A 24,186-nucleotide genomic window follows, 5' to 3' on the forward strand; every position below is an offset into this window, starting at 1 on the left:
CAGCATATGAGCTGTCAACCGTTGAGCCATCTCTCCAAACCCCACTGCCATGATTCTAACTTCCTAGCTTTGCCTAAATATAGCTCTGCTTGCTAGTAACTCATACAGAACTCTGTGGCAACATGTGGAGGTCTTTGGAATAGTTATCACCTGAATTCTGAATGATTGGAGTTGCTGAAAGCTTGGTCTCAAGATGAGTGGAGCAACACAGCAGTTTATAACTCATGGGTCTCATATGATCAATCAATAAATAAGTAAATGAGTCTTCATCCAGACTAGGCTTGAATACCCTCTGCAGAGAGGACTGAGGGGATTTCCAGGCATTAAACCAATAAGTAGGTTGTACAGGGTTAACTCTGCTTCTGCTTTCCCTTTTATAGAAGTGTCAAATAGATAGGACATTTCATGCAACCAACAGTCTTTCTCACCCACTACATGCATCAAGGTCAAGACAATGTGGTATATACATTACTATTCCTACTGGGTCACCCATCAACTGTGTCCAGCCTGTAGCCCTCATGCAGCACATGGTCACACTTGGCCAGGGATATCTCTGAATGTGGCCCAACAGAAAACCACAAACTTAGAGCATGATGAGATATTTTGGGCATCTTTTTTTTTTAAAAATTCAGTTGCATGGTTCTGAAGCATAAACTTTGTAGATAACAATGCCATGGCCCAGTGTCTGAAGGGCAGACACATCTATACACATACAGTTTCCTAACAGCAGTGGGTACAGGCCAGAACTCATCTTTTCTCACAGTTTGATGCAGGATCTCTTGAGAGACTTACAGACAAGGAAATGGTCTTCTTCCTCTTCAGTTTCCGGGGGCTTAAAGCTATCTTGTATTTAGCAGCTGAAGAATCCAAGCAGCCTTGTGAAGTGGCTGGGGTACTGAACCCCGAGGGCTGCTGAGTGCTGCTTTGAGAGGATTGTGATAGATCTGAGGACAGTTCCGAGATGCTCTGTAGTGTGGAAAAAAATACATGAATCAATCTATGCGGATGCTGCCACTGCCCTTGAAGCCAGAAATGCTTCTTCCTTGCTAAGGAATGCCTAAGAAAACCTTTCATGGATGACTGCTCTCTTTCTTTCCCCTTTCTGTATAAATGCCACACTTTGGTTCCTTTGTAAATGAAAGCAAGAAATATGAAGAAATTGGGGGTGCCCCCTCACTCAGGAAGCAACCAGAGGTGTCCTGTTGCCCTCACAATTAGAACACAAGCACATAGTGGAGTTTACAAGGTGGAATGTTTGTTTGTTCTTGTGTCCCATCTTTCCTTATTAGTGACAGGAAGACATCTGGCTAGGGAGCGAGGTGCATCCTTGTATGAACGAAACTCTATGGGGCTTCAGGGCTGAAGTGTTGGACATTTAGGTGCAGAAAGAAAATCCAGTTGAAAGAAGGCCTATTTGCAAGCTGCGTTTTCATAGAGAGCCCACTAACTTTACACTCTCCACTGTTGTGGAATATTAGTTGTTTTTTTTTTTTTTTTTTTTGGTTTTTCAAGACAGGGTTTCTCTGTGTAGGTTTGGGAGCCTGTCCTGGAACTCGCTCTGTAGCTCAGGCTGGCCTCGAACTCACAGAGATCCGCCTGCCTCTGCCTCCCAAGTGCTGGGATTAAACCGCCTGGCTTTTCTTAACTTCTTTATGCAACTGTCATCCATTAATTTATAAACACCTCTTCCCAGTATAATTTGGCTTGTGTCATCACTTACAATTACTAATTGACTGCTCAGCACATGGAATAACTTCCCTTGTTTTATTGTTCTGAGCTTCATAAAGATCATCTTATGGTTCTGGCCTCTTAGGAGTGTATGATAAGATCTATGCCCCAGTTAACCTCACATGACTGTGTCTCTCTCTGGTTTCTCTGTCCTAAACTTTCTACCATTTGCTGATCCAGAAACACTGTTAATTTGCTGCTCTGCAGTCTAAACATGCTCTCCAGAGGCTTTTGTACTGATAGGCATGTTATCCACCATGTCCATGTATGTAAGCTCCCTCACTTATGTATGGTCTCTGCTCAGAATCTGTCTTCTCATGGAAGCCTTCCAAAGCCAACCTACTTAAACATTTTATCATTGGTGTGTGTGTGTGTGTGTGTGTGTGTGTGTGTGTGTGTGTGTGTGTGTGTGTGTGTGTACACTGTGTGCTGTGCATGTGTATGCAGGTGGCCTTGCCCATTTGTGCACCCATGAAGGCCAGAGGTCAACACATCAGATGTCTTCCTCTATCACTCTCCACTGTTGTGGAATATTAGTTGTTTTTTTTTTTTGGTTTTTCAAGACAGGGTTTCTCTGTGTAAGTTTGGGAGCCTGTCCTGGAACTCGCTCTGTAGCTCAGGCTGGCCTCGAACTCACAGAGATCTGCCTGCCTCTGCCTCCCGAGTGCTGGGATTAAAAGGCATGTGCCATCACCGCCCGGCTCATGGAATATTAGCTTAAGATGTGTTACATTTGTTTATACTGTGGAACATTTGTTTAATGATGTAAAGATGTGTGGCATTATTTTGTCTTGCATTTGTTTAACTCTGTGAAGCTGTGTTACTATGCCTATCTAAAACACCTAATTGGTCTAATAAAGAGCTGAACAGCCAATAGCAAGGCAAGAGAAAGGATAGGTGGGGCTGGCAGGCAGACAGAATAAATAGGAGAAATCTGGGAGGAAAAGCAGTAGCCAGAGAAGGGAAGAGGACATAAGGGGCCAGCCACCCAGCTACACAGTCAGTCATGGAATAAGAGTGAAAGTAAGAAATACAGAACTAAGAAAAAGATAAAAAGCCCAGAGGCAAAAGGTAAATGGGGATAATTTAAAGTTAAGAAAAGTTGGCAAGAAACAAGACAAGCTAAGGCCAGGCATTCATAAGTAAGAATAAGTCTCTGTGTGTTTATTTGGGAGCTGGGTGGCAGCCCCCAAACAAGAAAAAAAAAACAACTACACTCCACCTAATTTCTTGAGACAAGGTCTCTCAATGAACTTAGAACTTGCCATTTTGGCTAGACTGGCTGGTGAGGCCCTGGGATCCATCTGTCTTTGCCCCCTCCCCCTGGCACTGAGGTTACAAATATATGTGATGCCCAACTGGTTTTTCCATAGGCTCTGAGTTCAGGTTCTCATGCCTGTACAGCAAGCGCTTTACCCACTGAACCATCTCCCCAGCTCCACCTCTTTCTTGCATCGTTTTTTCCCCAACACTTTCATCACTGTCTTATGTATGTTTTCTTTCATAATCTCTTTCATTGTCCATATTTTCCATTACAGTTTGAGCTCCATAAAGAAGAAATTTCATGTTTTCAGTTTGTCTGTTTGTTCTGTGCATCTGTGTGCACAAGCATGCACACATAGGCCAGAGGACAAGTTCAGATGTTGCTGCTCGGGTGCTAGCTGCCTTTTCCCTTTGAGAAAGGGTCTCTCATTGGCCTAGAACTCACGATGTAGGTAGGCTATTTTGGGTAGCTGGCAAGCTTCAGGGATCCACCTGTCTCCACCTCTTCAGTGCTAAGATTATAAGTAAATGCCACCATACCTGGCTTTTTCTTTTGTCTTTTTTAAGTGAATTCTGGGGGTCAAGCTCAAGTCCTTGTGATTGCAAGACCAGAAATGTGCCAACTGAATGTGCCTACCCTTTCCTTGCTTTGCCTCTTTAGACTGAGTATACTCTTTATACACTTTATGTGTGTGTGTTAGTGCATAGTTGTTGATTAGCAATGATTTTAACTGGTGAATTAATTGCGTTAAAAGCTTCTACCAGATTTGCTGGTCTAAATGTTGGCCAAGCAAGCTCCTGTGTTTCCTGTGTCATTTTAGTCATTCTATCTAAGACCTCACTATTTCCAGTTAAACGAAAGAGATCTAGATGTGGAAACCCTAAAAGGATACCATGCAACTTGCTTTGTATAAAAGCCAACCTAAGATGCCAAAATGGCAAAAAATACAGAGCAATTTTAATTTGATTGACCTCCCAAACCTTGCAGTATGAACACTACATAATAGCATTTTTGCTCCAGTGACAACTATTCTACAGTATCACAGAAAGATCAGGCTAAACAAGAACCTGTCAATTTCCAGATTGGGTGTGTAGAAGAGGGAGTTAATTTATTCCCATCACAATCACAGCCAAGAAGCCATCAAACTTAACCTCAACTGCTAGTCTTCTTGTACCAGTTCAACTCTCATTGACCCAAGCACTGACCTACATCTATCCTCCAATCTGAACTAAAAACTACATAGAAAAATCACCTATGGGGCCTTGTACTCAGACATACGGTTAAAACTAGCCCCCAGAGGCTCTTTTGTAGGCTCACAGTGAGTTGTGTGGAAATGGAGTATCTTTGGATTTACATATTTCCTATAACCCGCCAGTGGGTTAAACAAACTGTATATACTCTAGAGCTCTGAACAGTATTTCTTAACATAAGATTCAGGGACCCCCATATTAAAATCATCCAGAAGTGAGACCTGACAGTAACTGGGGGTGTGGCTCAGTGGTAGAGCATTTGTTCAGCATGTGAAAGGCCCTGAGTTCAATACCTAGTATTCAAAGCAAAATAAAACAGAGCTGGAGCATAAGAATATCAGGAAAAGGGCCTGGGAATGGCTTGGCAGACTTTCAGATTGTCATTTTAGGTATTTTAGGGCCAGAGTAGAGAATAAGGACTGACAACTGATCTAGCACATTTTCAAATGAAAGCACATGGAGTTCATAAATAATTCCATTAATTGTCTTAGAGGAATCTATGGATTTCTTCTGGTTCCTTCTTATGCCTCATCTCTTCCCTCAGCCATATTGTTTAGTATCTCCCTAGAACAGTTACCAAGGGAGTCAATCATAAGATAGTATGAGTTACCTAGGAAGAGCAAATCAAATGTCCTTCTGGCAGGACTCTGAAAGGAAAAGTGAGTAAAGGGAATGGGACTCCTTTCTCTAGTTTTCTTTTCCCAGCTCCTCCATCTGAACTCAGACAAGCTCACACTATCTGTACCCATGTGCACAGTGTTAAGGAAGATGGAGGTGTTTTCCCCTCTTCTGTGTGTAAGAGAGGATTGAATATATGGACATCCGTCCTGGGAAAGAAAGCTGATTGGGGATTTGGGCAAAGCAAAGGGATCTTTCGGTACTGGTTGGTAGGGATTGGACTAGACACTCTTGCTATTAGCTAGGTTAATGGAGGTGCTTTGAAAAATTAAAACACATTTCAGTTCTATTTTCCCTCCTATCAAGTATTTAGACCTAGCAGGAAGCAGCTCAGTCAATAATGCACACTTAGGTCATCCTTTTAATGATTGCATCTTTTTCTCTCTGTGTTAGGCTTCCCTCTCTTTCTTTGTAGTTGATAAGATACTGGTGAAGGGATATGAAGAACCAGCCTGCCTCCATAGTAGGCTTAAAAGCCATTTTATAGTAAAGACACACTGGGTTCATTCCTGTTTATAATTAAACCTCTGTTTCTCAAGGGTTGGATTATGCCCCACCTGTAACCTTAACTACAAATGGTTCTGTACTGTCTGTTCCAGGAATGGTAATTATGTCTTTGTTTCAAAAAATTGTTTATGACCATCTTGCAACCCTGCCTTTGTTTCAAAAGGTCATATGACCACCTATGACTACCTGTTGTTATGACTACCTTGTTATGCCCACCTTGCAATCATGTCTTTGTTTCAGGTGGTTGTTAGGACTAACTTGTTATGCTTATATTCTACTCCTGTAACCCCTACCCCTCAGCTATAAAAAAAAAAGCCTAGTCTTCCTCACGTCCAATGCTGACCTCTTGCACCTTGCCTTATGGGAAGGCAGCCCATGTACATGAATACAAAAACTTGCTTTAACTAATTTGGCCATGGTTATTCGAGTCGATGGTCTTTCTCTTCCCATCTTTGGGATTAACAGATAGAGAACAGTATGGGTTGGCTTCTCAGGACAGAGAAAATCCTCTCTTGTGTTAAGTAAGAATAATAGTCATGTGCTTTGGCACAGTCTGTAAGCCCAGTAACTGAGAGGCTGCAGCAGGTTTTGGAGTGCATGGCCAGCCTAGGCTAACTATATGGTGAGAGCCAACCTTTAAAAATTGGAAACCTAGGGACTATTAGGCTCAGGTTTCATCAAATATTTTGGGGAAGGTTGGAACTTTGTGGCAAATATATTCTGTAGCTGTCCAGGAGGGTCTGACACTGAGGTGCTGTGGAGCCTGGGTCTGTGTGAGCTGAGGCTGTAAAGTACACTGCCTTAGTAATGTACAGATCTTGGTGGAAAAACTGTTCCCAGTAAAAGGTGTTTGTGCTAAGAGATGCTGGCACAGGTTGTAAGAGTTCTTGTTACCGGTAGGTTTTTGTTGTTGCTGTCGTTGTTGTTTATTCCCTGGATGTGCTAAAGAAGTGTCTGTCCCCGTTCCTGATGGTGCCCACTCAGCTACTGATTCACTCAAATCCTCGGTACATAAAAACTGCTGAGCCAGCACTTTCCAACTTCAACATTCTAGGAGGTGGAAGTGCAGTTGTAGCCTGCATCCTCCCTCCTAGCACAATCACTTCAATTTCTTTTTCATTTAATCACTTAAAAATAAGAACATGCAGCATGGAGGCTGAGTGCACACGGGTTAAAGCATGCGCTCTGTGAACACGAGGCCCTGGGTTTCCTCCTGTGTGAAATTAAATAGCACTTAATTTGAGGTTCTGGCCATACCATTTCCTGATTCAAGTTTCTTAACCTCTTTAAGTCTCAGTCAATAATAGAGACGTTGCTGTGCTGTTGCAAAGATCAACTAAGATGACACATGAGAAATGTTTAACACAATGCCTTTCCCACAGGAAACACCTCCTATAGGGCAGCCCACATTTAACATGGTGGCAGTGAGGTAGGTGTCAGCTTCCCTGTTGTATTAGCTAATAAACAATGTCATTGCAACTGTCACGCATTGATCGACCATTCGAATTTATAGGACTGCTAAAAGTCACATGGCTCAGTGAAAAGTGCTATGGACCATGGGTAGGGATCCCGGGTTCGAGTTTCAGCTTTATCTCTGATCAGCTCTGTGGCCTTGTCCAAATTCTTTCACCTCTCTGAGTCACTTGTTTCACCTACAATGGGCAGCTAGTGTCTTTCCTTTTCTATCTTAAAATCTTAGAGAGAAAGCCGAGTGCTCTGTACACCGCCAATTTCCACGTAATAACTGGAAGGTGTTATTCCACTCCCCTCTGATTTATCATATGAATTTAACAAAGAATGCTCTGAGTTTCAGAGACTTAGTTATAAACATGAAGAGTGAATTGATTATGAAGAAAGCCACCAAAACTAACACAAGAATCGTGATCAAAAGAAGCAGATGTGCGGCGATCTAAATGAACTCCGTTAGCCAACATAATGGAAGAACCTAACCTACCACACGTTAACACAGAAACATTTACTCTTTGAGGGGACTAAGGCGGGGTATTTAATCAGCTGTGACTTTAACCTGTGCCACCCTGTTCACAAGGGAGAAGATTTACTTGGTCCTGTGTGCGCAACTTCTTTCCCATACAATTATTTTTCCTCTTAAACCCAGTACTGAAAAAAGAGTTCTATCACTGCCTTGTGGCTAAAGATGACCAAAGTCATGGGGATGATGGGGTGCTGGGAAGCATTATGCAAGGAGATCCCCTGGTTAAAGTGTGAGGTGAATTACACCCTGCTCAGTCCAACTATCTACTACGGGATATTTGGATTCCTCTGCATGACAAACACTGAGATCAGACACAGAGTCACATGTCATATGTGATGTGCAGAGATACCTGCTCGTGCTCACTGCCTTTCTTGCCTAATGTAAAGAAGTGGGGACCCCTGTACTAGATTAGAGGTTTCAATCAGCAGGAGGGAGAGTTATCTAGGAGAAAGCCACATGCTTTGCAGACTGAAACTGAAACATACCAGGAATCCCACTCTCTGCCTAAGGACTTGTGGAAGAAAGAGACTGTGGTGGCAACTGCTTAAGTAAGCCTCCCAATTCCAACCCAGGGGACTCTGAGAAAGCAAGCCTGAGCACCTAGGGCAGTAATTGGTGGCATGCATTTCCCCCTTCTGTCAGTAGAGGGAAGCAGCGGAGAGAAGAAAAAGCCAGCAAATTGCTCCCAAAACGTAGAGATGGAATCATTGTTACTCTGATCTATCTGGATGTTTTCTATTCTGCTTAGTTTCCTTCTTGTTGTTCGGTGAGAAGACAATGGGAACTGGCTTTGTGGGGAAGCATTTGGGGATAAGAGTTCGGGGCCATCTGGACACAGAAGATGGTTGTTTGGCTTGAACTGTTTGGGAGGCACCCAGGCAGGGGGATCGGGATCTGTCCCTGGTCTATGGGCAGGCTTCTGGAATCCGGTGCCTGTGGTGTGACACCTTGCACAGCCTTGGTGTAGCGGGGAGGGGCTTGGACCTGCCTAGGCTCAGTGAGCTGGGCTCTGCTAACTCCCCATGGGAGACCTCGATTTGAGGGATGTGGGGATGCGGGGTGGCTTGGGAAAGAGGGCTGGGAGGTGGGAGGAGGGAGGAGGGGGGAATCTGTGGATAGCATGAGGAGTGAGTAGAAAATTTCTTAATAAAGAAAAATAAAATAAAAATAAATTTTAAAAAAAGAGTTAGGGGCCAGAATGGGTAAACTGAGTCACCTATCTGCTTAAAGAATCATCTACCCAGGCCAGTTTGTCTACGGGATGCCAATGAAAGTTGCTTCCTTAGAACTGCATGCTGCCAACTGAATGCCCCCTAGATTCACCGTAGTAAAGTAATAAATCTGGAATCATGGCAGAAAGAGCACAGACTATAATGTCTGGGGATGATTAGCAATAACACCATAATCCCAAAGACTCAACTTCTGCCTTATATTAACTTGACTCAGCTCAGTTCGATCTGAGGGGCTGTTCTGTTTTTGAGGCATGAATATCCATCAAAGGATGAATGACTAAACAGAGTGTGATACCTACAAAGGACAGTTACTCAGCCATAAACAGGAATGAGGCTCTGATACATGCTGCAACATGGGTGAACTTCAAAACCAATATGCTAAATGAAAGAAGCTATCTATAAACTCCTCATATTATTCATTCCATTTATATCAAATAGGAAAATAAAGACAGAGAAACTGAATTAATGTTGTCAGTTTGACAGAAGATAGGAAAGAGGAGTCACTGCTTCACGGGTACTGGGTTTCCATTTAGGAGAATCAAACAAGCTCTGGATCTAGATAGTGATGATGGGTGTATGTAATCCCACTGAACTGTACTCTAAAAATAGTTTTCATGATTAATTTTATGTTAACCACATTTTCCCACAATAAAAAATGGTATCTAATTCAATCTTTCCACCAACTCAGACTGCCCATTCCAATCCATCTGATTTAGTGGTGCTCTGCAGAAAATAGTCATAACCCAATTCCATAAATGAATGATTCCCGTCCCCTTATATCAGTCTGTGCTTTAACTTTGCTCTAACCAAAGGCTGCTTTGCTTCATGCAAATGCTAAGCAGGTACAATGTCACTGGGCTCTAACCCCAGATGCCTTTACAGAATTCTTCACAACAAGATAGTTTTGTTCCAGCAGTTATTTTTGGTATAAATTATGTTTCTGTTTACTTTTAGTTCCCAGTACTAATGGCTCCAAATTCTAAATCCATGTAAGTTCACAACAACCAATTAAGATAAATGGAGCTGTCAGCATGAGTACAATCTACTAATTTGCCAATTGTTAATGGATACTATTTGGTTGGCAGATCTAAACATACAAAACACATACACACACTCTCCCACTCATGTGCCAACTGCCTTTTATTGCAGTAGACAGTTAGGAAATAATATTACATTACCTAACCTCTGACTTTTTTGTGGTTGGTATGCAAAATGAATAAAAGACTTCTTAATAAAATAAAAGTATACAGTGTTTGCTTTTGTTAAAAAAGCTCTATTTTAGTTTTCATAAAATAACTGAACGTATCGTAAACTATTGTGTATTTCAGAAACCGTGTCTTTCATTGTGTATGGGTTAAACTGGTAATTATCTGGTTTGTAAACCTAAATGGAAAATGTAAACCATTATGCAAAAGCCAAGAGTAGCAATTTCTTTTCCAAACAAAGTACCACTCTGGTCTGTCCCTGGAGTTGGGTTTGGCAAGAGAACATAGAACAAGAAATGATGTCTTTGATGGGAGGCCACCCTCGAACCAATCCCCAAGAGTAGAACTAATAGTCACCTTCCTTGGCGTTGGTGAATGCTGTGATGAAGACTTCTTTTTGCAGCTCTTGAGTGTCTTGTCACCGGAAAAGGCTGTTCTGGAATCCCTAGAGACTTTCTGGGATCGGATAACACTCGGGCTGATACTGAGTTTCCGTAAGCGCAGAGGTGGGATCTGTTAAAAGGGAGAATGGAAGAGGTTCAAACTTGGGCGCTTTTCCCAGGCTACTGGTGTTCTTTTGTTCCTTAACTGGTGAAAGACTGACAAGCCAAAAAAGAAAAAAAAATTACATATATAAAAAATTCATAATGAAATCTAGCATTATGTAAAAGGAAAAATGCTAATAAGGTCTGGGAGATGGCCCAGTAGGTGAAAGTTCCTGCCGTGCAAAGATGAGGATCTGAGTTCAAATCCCCAGAACTCATGTAAAATTAGGGTGGGTGGTAGAAGCATCTGTAATGCCACTGGCTCGATGGCAAGATGGGAGTCAGAGACAGGAGACTCTCTGGAAAGTTGCAGGCCAGATAGCCTGATGTAGACAATAGAAAAACAGCAAAGAGACCCTGTCTGAAAGAAAGGAGGTTGAAAGGCAAGAATAAACACCTGAGGTTGTGAGTTTGTCCTCTAACTTCTACAAATGTCTAAGCTGAAAGTGCTGTGTGGTAGTTTGAATAAGAATGGCCCCCACAGGCTCATATATTTGAATGCTAATTCATCAGGGAATATATATATATATATATATATATATATATATATATATATATATATATATATATATATATATGAATGTGCCTGTATGTATGTATGCCTTTATATATGTATGTATATGTATGTACATAAAATAACAACTGAAAAATAGGCTCAGGAAGTAATCTCCTGCCTCCTTGCCTTCGTGTCTAATACCTACTTAAATCAAAGGCCAACTGTCTTGGTTTTGCCTCTGGGTTTCTGCACAGTTTTGCCAATCCCCAAACAAAGTCAGAAACTCCTAATTTCTTATTTGATTAAAGCCAGAGTCTTGGTTTTAGCCCATTCTGGATTCTATCTAGAAATCTTGTTTCATTTTGATCTTTCTTTGAATTTTGGCTATGTCTTTGGAGCCTGGTGCTTACAGAAGCAAAATCTTGAGATTATGATCTGAGATTAGCTTCCACACTACAATCTCTAGTCTTTTTGCTCCAAGAATTGTCTGGGCCGGATCTTGACAATATTTATTTCTTGTCTTAATATCATTAAGGTTGATTTTTCTGGGAATGTTGAAGAAAAATCTAGAGACTTGTGCTCAGCAAGACTGTACCATCTACAGTGTGCCATGCCCAATCCTATGAACTGGGCCTACAATAATTCATGAAATGTGGTTATTTCTTCTCTAGAGCCAACATTGCTTGCTTCTGTCTAAGGTTCTGCATAGCTCAAGACATAGAACCTCCAGACACTAGCCAAAGAAAAATGGACACAGTGGAAGTTTGCCAAGATTTTGCTCCTGGATAACTCCTGGCCAGGGTTTCTAGTGCTCCCTTATTGCTACCAGTCTCTACTGGGAACTTAGGGACTGAGCCTGAATCAACTATTGCTACAACCAACCATCCCTAAGCCCAAGTCTAATGATAATTATTACAAACAATGACAAATACCTTTCACTAATGGATTATAAAATACCAGGCAGTGAGAAATCTCCACAGATGTATCTCATTTAAACAGCACTATTCTCACAAATGTTTACTAGTAATGATCTCCATTATCTATATGGAGAAAATGAGATTTGAGAGATGATGTAACTGCTCATAATCCTATCAGTTGCAAGGCAAGTATTTGAAATAGCTTGCCAAATTGATAGCTTGTGTCCTTAACCACTCTTGTTTCCTCGTGAGTAGTAAGCGCCTGGGATGGAGGTACCATACTGAAGGCCATGATTAGGAAGTGGACAGGCAACAGTCAGAGCCAATGGTCTATTGCTCCCTTACGAAGAACTGGAAAATGAGAGTTGGGCCTGAGAGTGGTAAGAAAAGTGTTCCCAACACATCAGAGAGGGTGTCAGGTGAAGGTCTGGAAAGGAATAAAATTGGTTCCCTCTTAGTATTTCAGACACAAGTGAAGACCTGGATTTCCTCCCTCACAATGTTTAGATGCTACGAAGGTCACTTATGATCCACTAAGAACGTTGCCCTGGGCCTGGAGGGATTGCCCAGTGACTAGGAACATGTACTGTTCTTGCAGAGGATCCACATCAGGCAGCTCACAATAGCCTGTACCTCCAGTTCCAGAGGAACTCAACACCTCTGACCTCTGTGGGAACCTGCACTCATGTGCACATACCCCCACCCCACACACATATAAATTTTTTTATTTAAAAATGAACCCAAACTCTTCAAGGGATGCAGGCACTGGACAATTCTATACTTCCACCAGGATCTATGGAACACTGAATGTAAGGAGGCTTGATTCATTTGGTTTTGTGTATGTATGTGTGTTTGGTATTTTGAGACAAGGCCTCAAAACTGGGGAATCTGGAATTCACTATGGAGAAGAAACAAGTCTTGAACTTAAGGTCCTCCTGCCTCAGCACCATAAATGCTTATATTACAGGAAAGTGCCAGCCACCTTGGCTGACGCCTGGGACCCTTGCCATCAATTAACCTTCATGTAGTGCTGTCATATTGGCACTTGAAGGGAGTTTTCTACCCAGAGGTTAAAATGGTCATTTACGACATATTATCACCTATCCTGGTTAGCTTCCCCCCGCCCCACCCCCCCACCCCCCCCGCCCACCAACTTGACACAAGTCAGAGTTATCTGGAAAGAGAAATCTCAATTGAGAAAATGCTTCATCAGATTGCATGTAGACAACTCTATGGGAAATTTTCTTGATCACTACTTGATAGAGGAGGGCCCAACCCATTGTGGGTGTTGCCATCCCTGGGCAGGTGGTCCTGAGTGGTATAAGAAAGCAGGCTGAGCAAGTCATGAGCAGCTAGCCGGTAACTAATGTTTCTCCGTGTCCTCTGCTTCAGTTCCTGCCCCCATGTTCCTGCCCCCATATTCCTGCACCCATGTTTCTGCCCCCGTGTTTCTGCCTTGAGTTCCTGTCCTGACTTCCTTCAGTGATGGATTGTTCACCTGGAAGTATAAGATGAAATAAACCCTTTCCTCCCCAAGTTGCTTTTGGTCATTGCCTTTATCACTGCAATAGAAAAAAAAAAAAAAAAAACTAATGCAGCGCCCTCTGTTGTCCCTGGGCATGTTTCACAGGAGGAGGCAGGCATGCCCAACAGTGTATGAGACGTAGGCCCACACTGGTCGTTTAAGAAAACCTGCTAATCAGCCAGCTGCAGGGGCCTGGGACCAAAGCGACCTCACCCTTCCTTAGGAATTTTCCATTCTTCGCTCCTTTTGCTTCCTCTGCTCCCCCTCCCTGCCTGAAGCCCTGCTTATAAGCCTCAATACCCAGTCAATAAACGAGACCTTGACGTGGAAAAAAAAAAAAAAAAATTTGCCTTTGAACTCTTGTGGTTTTTCCCATCCCCTTCATCATGAGAAATAAAGCCCCTAGAATACTTCCTTGCAATCCTCTCAAAAAGTAGCTCTTGTTTTTGATTGAATGTCTGTACAGTTAATGTCTGAAACTCTACTACAAAAATTTCTCTGTTGCGGGGACTAAGAAAAGAGGGCAAAAGTACAGAGACTAGGAACTAGGCTGCTTCATTCCAAATATAAGAAACAATCCATGACACTTGGAATGGCCATGAGGGGGTAGAGAGTGTAACTATGGGCATGCAAAAGCTGGTGTTGCTATTTCAGGCTGAGTATTGGAAAGTACAGGAGAATATGCTTTCCCTAATGTGCTGCAAGAAAGCAGCAGTCCAGTGGCACCAGGGGCCGCCACCACAGAGCTATGCCCTCCTCTGAATCCCTCAGTGCTGTCTTCCCCACCCTTCAAGATTAATGCACCCAGCAGAATTTGCACACACTTCAGAAACCAGAGTCAGTCACCTGAAACCTCAAACAGATGTGTCAGAAATAAACTCAACTTATTTTTTACCAAATACAAAATCAAGTGAAAACAAAACAAAACAGCTTTCCAGTGGGGAATGGTCTCCTTGTGTGGCTTCCCCAGTTTCACAGGGATGCTCAGGCGGAAACCCACCAGTAAATGAGAGACAAGCTGCTAAAAAACTGGTGCCCTGGCATTTACACCAGCTCCATGAAGAGCACCTCTGGATCAGAGTTCTAGAAGTGTCTGGCTGAAGAATGGATGTATCTTACAAGTTTAGGATTAGCTGGAGGCAAGGGGCTGTCCTATGTAAATGATAAATTTTGTTGGGACCATAAGAGAGCTGCCATATCTGGGCAGATATGAAGAATTAGAGAATCTTAGGAAGTGGGGTATAGGAAGCCCATGGATTTTGAGGTTAACACACATGAACACATTTCTAAGTCAACAATGTACTAGCTGGGTGGTCCTGAATCATTTCTTTTAAAAATATTTATTAGTTGTATTTACGTTCATTTTATGTATGTGAGCATTTTGCCTGCGTGTGCACCCTGTCCCAGATGCCCATGGAGGCCAGAGGAAGGTATTGGATCCCCTGGAACTGGAGTTACAGATAATTGCAAGCTATCATGGGGTGCTGGAAATCAAACTTGGGTCCTCTGTGTAGGGATGGTTGTCTGTGTCCCGAAGCACCGCCCCTAGTAGGCAGCAGGTAACTGCTAGGTACCTACCCACCCCTGGGGGGGGGGCTTGGTCCAACGTGGTTTTCTGGACAATTTTGCCTTGATACACAGCACCAGCATCCAGCATCCAGCATCCAAGATCACGAGGTAGCCAAGAGAGAGTGAGCATATCTCATCCCAGGTCTTAAGGGGTCCTTGTCTTGGCCACGCCCCGGGTGGTAGCCAGGTACCTACCAGTTACCTTCTGCCTACTAGGGGCAGTGCTTCAGGGTACAGACAGAAGAGCATTCAGTGCTTTTAACCACTGAGACATCTCTCTAGTCCCTTGAATGACTTCTTTAACCTTTCAGAGTCTTCACTCAATCCCCATAAGCAAATTTTTGAGGGGGCTATTAATATTGTACAATGTCGATGAGGAAAGGAAGGCTCAGAGGAAGGCTGTGGTCCTACAACCACAGCCATTGTTTCAGGGCAAGAATTCGAGCATAGATCTGGGTAGTGATTTGATTGAAAATGGCCCCCAAAGGCACATGTGGAGTAGCACCATTAGGAGATGTGGCCTTGTTGAAATAGGTATAGCCTTGTTGGAGGAAGTATGGCTTTATTGGAGGAAGTATGTCATTGGGGATAGACTTTGAGGTTTCAGATGCTCAAGGCAGGCCCAGTATCACTCTCTCTTCCTGCTGCCTGTCAATCCAGATGTTGAACTCTCAATTCCCTCTCTAGTGCCCTATTTGCCTGCATGCCACCATGCTGACAATGGACTAAACTTCTGAACTGTAAGCCAGCCCCAGTAAAATGTTTTCCCTTGTATTGTAAGAGTTGTCATGATCATGGTGTCTCTTCACAGAATAGAAACCCTAAGACAGAAGTTGGTACCAAGAACTAGGGTGTTGTTGTGATAGGCCTGACAATGTTTTTGTTTGGAGGAATGTGAGCTTTGAGACTTTGGATTTAAAAAGTATCTGAATGCTTTAAGTGGGCTTTAATGGGCCATATTAGTGGGAGCATGAAAGACAGTAGTGCTGAGGGTGATTTGAACTGTGGGGCCTGGCTCAAGAAGTTTCAGAGGAGTAGAATATTAGTATGTTGCCTAGAGATCATTCTTATGATATTTTAGTGAAGAATGTGGCTATTTTCTGCCCTTGTAAAAAAAATCTGCCTGAGGCTAAATTAAAGAATTATGGCTCAGGCGGTGGTGCACATCTTTAATCCCAGCACTTGGGAGGCAGAGGCAGGCAGATCTCTGTGAGTTAAGCCTAATGCTGAGTGGAATAAAGGAACTGGTGACCTCAGAGGAAGTCCCCACCCAGCTAAGCTTCCAATTTGTGAAAAGGAGTTAAAGAAAAGTTTAGAGCCAGATATAGGGGTAATACCTTTAATCACAGCACTGGGAAGGAAGAGGCTGGCAGATCTCTGAGTCTGAGGCCAGCCTGGTCTACAGAACTACTTCCAGGATAGTCAAGCTTAGGCTGTGAAGGAAACCATTGAAAACAGAAAGCTGGTGAAAATGTATTTGAACAATGGTGCCATGTTCTAGTCCCAAAGTAGCAGAACTTGGCAGCTTCATCCACATTGTTCTGGCTTTAGGGTCAAGAATAGAAGAAAGGGGTTATGGAATCTTCCTCCACAACTAAAGAAAGCTGCTGAGGCCAGGTGTGTGGCAGGGTATCCCTGCATAGAGTCCTAGAGAGGCCATTGTGTGAAGCTATGAAGGTGAAACCTGGATTGCCTTGGAGACCTCCAAATCTTGGAGATGCCAGAGCCACGGGATACCTGCCAAGCAGAGCTGCTAACAGGGAATAGAGACAGCCCAAGAGAAAGAAGTGTGTTGTAGTCAACAAAGCTGAAAAGAGTTGCAGATCTGAAGAGCACTTGGACATCAGACATGGAGATTCAGAGTTTGAAGTTTGCCCAACTGGTTTTTGGTCTTGCTTTGGTCCAGTATTTACTCATTTATGTTTCATTGCCTATGTTTTGAAACTGTGCCATTATACATTGGAAGTATGTGATCTGCTTTTTCATTTTGATTTTATAAGGGATTATAGTTAATAGATTGCATGAGTCTCAGCAGAGACTTTGAACTTTGGACTTTTAAACAGTGCTGATACTGCAATAGACTACGGGGACTTTTGAAGTTGGACTATGACAAGGCCACGAGTGTATGGGGGCCAGGGAGTAGAATGTGGTGGTTTGAATGAAAATGGCCCTCATAGGCACACAGGGAGTGGCAGAATTAGGAGGTATGGCCTTGTTGGAGTATATGTGGCCTTGTTATAGGAAGTGTGTCACTATGGGGGCAGGCTTTGAGGTCTGATATGCTCAAGCTATGCCCTGTGTGGCACACAGTCTGTCCTCTGCTGCCTGCAGATCAAGATGTAGATCTCTCAACTCCTCCTCCAGCACCATGTCTGCCTGCACGATGCCATGTTTGTCCTCCATGACAATAATGGACTAAAACTCTGACACTGTAAGCCAGCCCCAATTAAATGTTTTCCTTTATAAGAGTTTCCATAGTCATACTGTCTCTTCACAGCAATAGAAACCCTAAGACAATCTCTCTGGCTTAGCTGTCCATGTGCCACACATTTCCATGGTGTTACCTCAGAAATCTTGAAACCTGAGACCCAGCGTTCACTTCTGGGTTCATAGTGGCCCACAGATCCACTCGAAGCTCCAAGGGCATCAGTTCCTGTGACTTTCGACAGAGATCTGGAGATAAGAGATCTCTGTGGGAGAGAGAGAAAAGCTTGGGGATTGGTATGCTAGCACAGAAATCGTGAACTCTCCACTATCAAAATAATGATGGTATCCTTAGAGTGTGTCAAGTAAGTACACTAATGGCAGTCAACAATGTGTTGGCCATGTTACATAGTTACACACCTATTTACATATTGTATTATTTCATGTTTAAGATATTGCTGTGAAGTAGAATTAGCTGATAATCAGGATCAAATTCCTCCCTCCTTTGAGGAGGGGTCAGATAGAATAGTGTCTAGTTGGACTGAGGTCAAGTTCATTGTTACCTGCTGTGATCTGCCTCTCTGGGAATCTGGAGAAGAGCGCAGTTTGCTTGCTGATGCTTCAGGCTCAGGCTCCAAACAGAAGACACTATCGTGGGATATGGCCTTGGCTCCCATGCTGCTCTTAGGCCTACATGGAAAGGAAAAGTCTTTTCAAAGCAGTCCAAGGGATTCAGAATCAAAGAACAAGGTATGTTCATGATATAGATACCAGAGACAGCTTGGAAGCAGGACAGAGATGCATGTGTGCTGAAACAGAAATTGGTCTATGAGATGTGGAGTAAGAACACAAAAACAAAAGTATGGGCACATGCAATGTATATACACATAGTACATACATGCATACATACATACATACATACATACATACATACATACATATGGTGGTTTCAAACAAAGTGGCCCCCAAAGGGAGTGGCACTATTAGGAGGCATGGCCTTGTTAGAGTAGGTATGGTCTTGGAGGAAGTGTGGGCTTTGAGGTCTCCTTTGCTCAAGCTATGCCCAGTGTTCACTTCCTGTTGCCTGCAAGCCAAGATGTAGAACTCTCAGCATTATATTTATGTGGAATAGTCCTAAGTATCCATGCACAAAATAAAAGCTGGATAGCCTTCTCTGGAGGTGGCCTCTTTGGTGACAGAATTTGCTGAAGATTTTTTTCTTCTTTTTTTACTTTTTTTTTTTACATCGCAACCAAAGTTTCCCCTCCCTCCTCTCCTCCCAGTCCCTCCCCCTTCACCTCCACCTTCCCCCACTCCTCCTCCTCTGATTCTCTTCAGAAAAGGGGGGCCTCCCATGGATATCAGCCAGCTGTAGGATATCCAGTCGCAGTGAGAGTAGGCATCTCCTCTTCTATTAAAGCAGGATGAGGCAATCTGGAAGGAGTAATAGGTCCTGAAAGCAGGCAACAGAATGAGAGATAGCCCCCGCTCTCACTGTTAGGAATCTCACACAAAGACCAAGTAATACAACTGTAACATATGTGAAGAGGGCCTAGGTTAGTCCCATGCAGGCTCCCTGGTTGTCGGTTCAGTCTGTGTGAGCCCCTATAACTCTAGGTTTGTTGGTTCTATGAGTTTTCTTGAGGTGCCCTTGACCCCACTCGATCCTACAGTCCTTCCTCCCCCTCTTCTGCAGGATTCCCCAAGCTTTGCCTAATGTTTGGCTGTGGGTCTCTGCGTGTGTTTCCATCAGTTTCTGGGTGAAGTCACATAAACATAATTATGTCATTTTGTCCACCCTCTAACCCCTCCCATATTCCCCTCCCTCCTTCTCAAAATCAGGACCTTTTAATTTAATTACTGTTTAATTTAATTTAATTACTGTTACAGATATACATAAATATATGAATAAATATATAAGCATAGCCTGCTGAGTCCATTCACTGTTGCTTATTTGCATATATTTTCAGGGCAGACCACTTGGGATTCAATAACCAAATAGTATTCACTCCTCCTACCCCCTCCAACTCCTCCTATACTTCCCACTTCTCCCTCTCCTCTTCCATCCCCTTTTTAAATTCACTGTCTCTAATTAGTGCTTCCCATGTGGGGCCATCCATTGGAGCATAGTAAACCTACCAAAGGCCACACCTCTTAAGAAAATTGACACTCTCTAGTAGCCATCAACTGCCAATAGATCCTCAACTAGGGGTAGAGCCTCATGATGCCCTCCTTTATCCATGCTGGAATGGTGACTGTAAAGCCCTGTTTTGTTTTGTTTTTTAACTGTGAGTTGCAATCCCATTTGGGTTTACATAACTGGAAATGTGCAGTGATTGAAAACTAATTCGGAATCAACTGCATGATGAATCTGGGGTGTTTCTGGCAATGTTCATCCATGTTGCGTTGTGTGCTTTCGTTGCATCCTTGCTTCTGAACCCACAACACATGCACTTTGCACTCCTCATGTCACACAGTGCCAATGGACACTAAAACACCTCAGCTCAGATTCCAAACTAGTATATGATAAGAGTTGCAGTGCTTTTCTTGTACTTACAGTGTTTTCTACTTTTATGGAAACACAATGGCTCAATTATAGGAAAGACAATATTTTCATACTATTGTGCTTCAACGTGGAAATATCAAACCAGTATGTCTTAGAGTTGTACTGTGTTAAAATGTCTATTTTTTTATTTGTTTGTTGCATGAGACAGGATCTTACCATGTAACCTTGAATAGCCTGGAACTTGCTATGTAGATCAACCTGGCCTCAAACTCGTAAAGATCACCCTGCCTCTGCCTCCAGAGTACTGTCATTGCAACTTGTGCTACCACACCCAACTGGCTGTAAGTTTTATGGCTGACTGATTGTTTACATGGCTGAAAACCCTGATCTCTCTTCTAAACACTTGAGTGGCGTTCTCTAAGGTTTTTGTCCTAGCACATTAAGCAAGGGACAAAGGCCAGGAGTGATCTTCAGGCTCTTCAGTTATACTTTATTTAATTTATGCTTCTTTCAAAAATATCCCCCTTATGTCTCTCTCAACATTTCTTAGTGTGGCTGTGGTAGTTTGAATGTAGTTGATCCCCATAAGCTCATAGGGAGTGGCACTGTTAGGAGATGTGGCTTTGTTGGAGTAGGTATAGCCTTGTTGAAGGAAGTGTGTCACTGTGGAGGTGGATTTGAGGTCTCATATATGCTCAAGCCAAGCACAGTATCTCAGACCACTTGCTGTTGCCTGTGGGTCAAGACGCATTAACTCTCAGCTCCTTCTCCAGCACCATGTCTGCCTGCAAGCTGCCATGTCCCACCATGATGATAATGGACTAAACCTCTGAAACTGTAAGCCAGCCCCAATTAAATGTTTTCCTTCATAAGAGTTGGCATGGTCATGGTCTCTCTTCACAGCAATAGAAACTCTAAGACGGTGGCAAATACAGCAGAGTAAAGAGACTATTTTGGAGTGAGAAGCTACCATTTTTTGTAGAAATAGCCATTACCAATTTGCAGAAACAATGCAGGGTAAACCAGATAGTGTCTCCATCCCCTACCCCTCTGTTGTGTAGACAGGCTTCTTCTAGTCTTACTTTGAACTCTGAGACAATGTTCTACAATGGCATTGCTTGTAAGGTATGAAATAAGCCCTTTTGTCCAACACCCTTCCCCTTGGCAAAGCTATCTGAAAGTCCTCATCGTGGGTACACTCATTAAAGAACCATAGATACTTTAATGCCATAATGTTATGGGAAGTGTTTAGGGGAGGGGAGTATTGGGAGAATCTTAGCACGGCAGAGCCTCAGAGAATGGCTAGGAGCAATGGTGTACTCTGTGTGGCACCTCTAAATGTCTGCAGTTTAACGTCATGAGAATTGACCGAAGTCTTCCATAGAGGGAGATCCGATTGGTCTAGGGACAGCTGCAGGCACAGGCAGGATATCCCAAGGAAAGAGAAAGATGATGTTTAGATTCTAGATTCCATTTTCCGGATCTGCAGCCTAGGGATGAGGTAAGCAAACCAGGCCCAAGGACCGAAACTCTGCATGACATGGGCCGTCCTGACTTTATGAAACGGGCCACGAGCTCCTCGTGAGCAGTAGGCTCGCAGTCTGATTTTGCTACCTGCTCATGCCTGTTCTCGATGCAGCTCCAGGCCCCCCCTCGCACCCCCCCCCCCCGTGCTTACTTGGTCTCCATCACTTGGACTTCTGCCACTGACTTCAGACTGCCGCTGGAAAACCTTGGCTTTTGCTCTGTCCCTTCTGGGACACCTTCCGGCTCTTTCTTCTTCTTCTTGCCAAAAAAGTTCCTAAAGGCTTTAAACTTGGATTTCTTCTTTCCTGGAAGTGAGAAATGGATGTGAGGTGGAGTGCGGGAGAGGAAGTGAAGGTAGCGGACAGACAGAGCTGTAGTGACAGGAAGAGAGCTGTGATCTCAGGGGCCTTGCAGATTTAGACTCTGGTCCCCACTGTGCCACTCATTTGTTTGTGACACCCTTAGAAACTCAGTAAGCAAGTGTCTGGATTGTTGTGGAAAGGAACAACCCAGGTCACAGTTTGGGGTCTTAAGGCTACCTCAATTTAGGCCAAACTCATAAAGTACTCATTTGCTTGTCAGTTTCAATGACTCCAATGACTGAGAAAGCCCATCTGCATTTTATTTTTTGGCCTTCATCTTTTGTTGTTGTTGTTGAAGAGAAGGCCCAGGATATCACTATATATATATATATATATATATATATATATATATATATATATATATATGGAGAGAGAGAGAGAGAGAGAGAGAGAGAGAGAGAGAGAGAGAGAGAGAGAGAGAGAGAGAGAGAGAGAGAGAGAGAGAGAGAGAGAGAGAGAGACCAGCTGGCCTTGAAATCATGATCTTCCTGCCTCAACCTCCCTAGTGCTGATATTACAGGCCTGTGATACTCACCCCCAAATATGGCCTTATCTTTATTCTTTTAATTTTGCAAATCTAGGAAATTGTGAGGTTTTAAAAATAAAAAACCCACAAGGTCTTATTCCGTAGTGCAGGATGGCCTCAAACTTGGGTTCCTCCTGCCTGAGCAGCCAGAGGGCTGGTACAACAACCTTTCGCTACCACCCTGGGTTTGGCCTTGTGTTTTAATTTCTTAAGTCTCATAAAGTGTGAGAGATAAAAACAAAACAAAACAACAGCAAAGAAACAAAAACAAAAGCAAAAAGCAAACAAACAAACAAAACCCCGTAGCTCAAGCTGGCCAAAAATTCTCAGTCCTCCTGTCTCTGCACCCCCTGTGCCATTATTTCAGGCCTGTGCCACCACCCAGACCTGACTTTGTCTTTTAACATTCTAATGTTGTAAATGTAGAATATTCTAGGGGTGAAAAAGCAGACCTCAGACTTTCAATTCTCCTGACTCCACACCCCAAGTATTGGTATTGCAGGCCTGTAACGCCACCTAGGCATTGACTTCTCTTTTAAACTTTGAAATTTCTTCAGTCTATAAAATTGAGGGGGTTGGAAAAACGGGGCCTCACTATGTGTTAGAGGCCAGCCTCACACACTTGATCCTGCTGTCCCCAAACTTAAGTTCTGCTACTGCAGACCTGTGCCCCCAATCCAGGCATTGCCTTCTCTTTTACTGTTCTCTTTTTTTAATATATGAAATTGTGAGGTTTTTTTAAAGGTCCCAATATGTAGCCTAAGCAGGCTACACACTCTTGATCCTCCTGCCTCCACACCTCAAGTGATTTTATTACAGGCCTATGCCACCTACCAAGGCTTGACCTTCACTTTTAATCTTTTAATTTCTTAAATCTAGGGCATTGTGTGTGTTTCTTTTCTAAAAAGGCCTCTCTGTGTAAATGAGAGGTGTCCTTAAATTCCATCCTCTGGTTTCCACACACTCAGGGCTGGTATTGGAGGCCTATGCCACCACCCCAGGCTTGACCATCTCTTTTAACCTTTTAAATGCTTAAGTCTAGGAAAGTGTGGGGATTAAAACAACGGGGTCTTGTGGTGATATTTTGTTTGTGCTCTAACAAAAAGCTTGCCTGGAGATCAGAGTGTGGAGGCAGCCACTAGTTAACCATACAGGCCAGGCAGTGGTGGTACACACCTTTAATCCCAGCGCTTGGGAGGAGGAAGCAGGAGGATCAGGAGTTCAAGACCACCTTGGTCTATGCAAGATTGATCCAGTCTAAAAGAGAAACAGAGCCAGGCGGTGGAGGCTCATGCCTTTAATCCCAGCACTAGGGAGGTGGAGACAGGAATCTAAGGCGGGAGGAGACAGGAGCTCAGCCTCTGCTGGACTGAAGATTCAGTAGAGGTAAGAGGTTTTTCTAGTGGCTGGTTCCTTTGCTTCTCTGATCTTTCAGCATTTACCCCGATATCTGACTCCAGGTTTTGATTATTAAGACCAATTAGAATTTGCACTACAGCCCAGGCTGCCCTCTCATTTGGGATTCTCTTACCTCCACACCCAGAGTGCCAGTATAGCAAGCTGTAGTACCAGCTCAGGCCTTATCTTTTACTCTTTTCATTTCTTTTTTTCCCCCAAGATTTATTTATTTATTATGTATACAGTGCTCTGTCTGCATGTATGCCCGCACTCCAGAAGAGGGCGCCAGATCCCATTACAGATGGCTGTGAGCCACCACGTGGTTACTGAGAATGGAACTCAGGATCTCTGGAAGAGTGGTCAGTGCTCTTAACCTCTGAGCCATCTATTCAGCCCCTCTTTTCATTTCTTTAGTCTAGAAATCTGTGGTGGTTTAAAAACTCATTTTTCTCCCTCCACACCTGGAGTTTGGTATTGTAGGACTTTGCTACCACCCCAGGCTTGGCTACACCCTAGTTGATGTAGGCCTCCACT

General features: G+C 43.3%; 1 protein-coding gene across 1 annotated transcript in view; it reads right to left on the reverse strand.

The window, feature by feature from the left end:
• Kiaa1210 (KIAA1210 ortholog) overlaps nt 1-24,186 on the reverse strand; it is a 46,117-nt gene that overhangs the window by 16,930 nt on the left and 5,001 nt on the right. The window contains exons 2-5 of the mRNA XM_052749410.1: nt 21,518-21,671; nt 17,897-18,023; nt 10,215-10,370; nt 789-966 (exon numbers count right to left, since the gene is read on the reverse strand). Coding sequence (XP_052605370.1) covers nt 789-966; nt 10,215-10,370; nt 17,897-18,023; nt 21,518-21,671 — 615 coding nt within the window. The remainder of the gene's footprint in view (nt 1-788; nt 967-10,214; nt 10,371-17,896; nt 18,024-21,517; nt 21,672-24,186) is intronic.

The sequence above is a fragment of the Peromyscus californicus genome, unplaced genomic scaffold, assembly GCF_007827085.1.
Source record: "Peromyscus californicus insignis strain IS unplaced genomic scaffold, ASM782708v3 Scaffold_10__1_contigs__length_136768540, whole genome shotgun sequence".
Classification (NCBI taxonomy): Eukaryota; Metazoa; Chordata; class Mammalia; order Rodentia; family Cricetidae; genus Peromyscus; species Peromyscus californicus.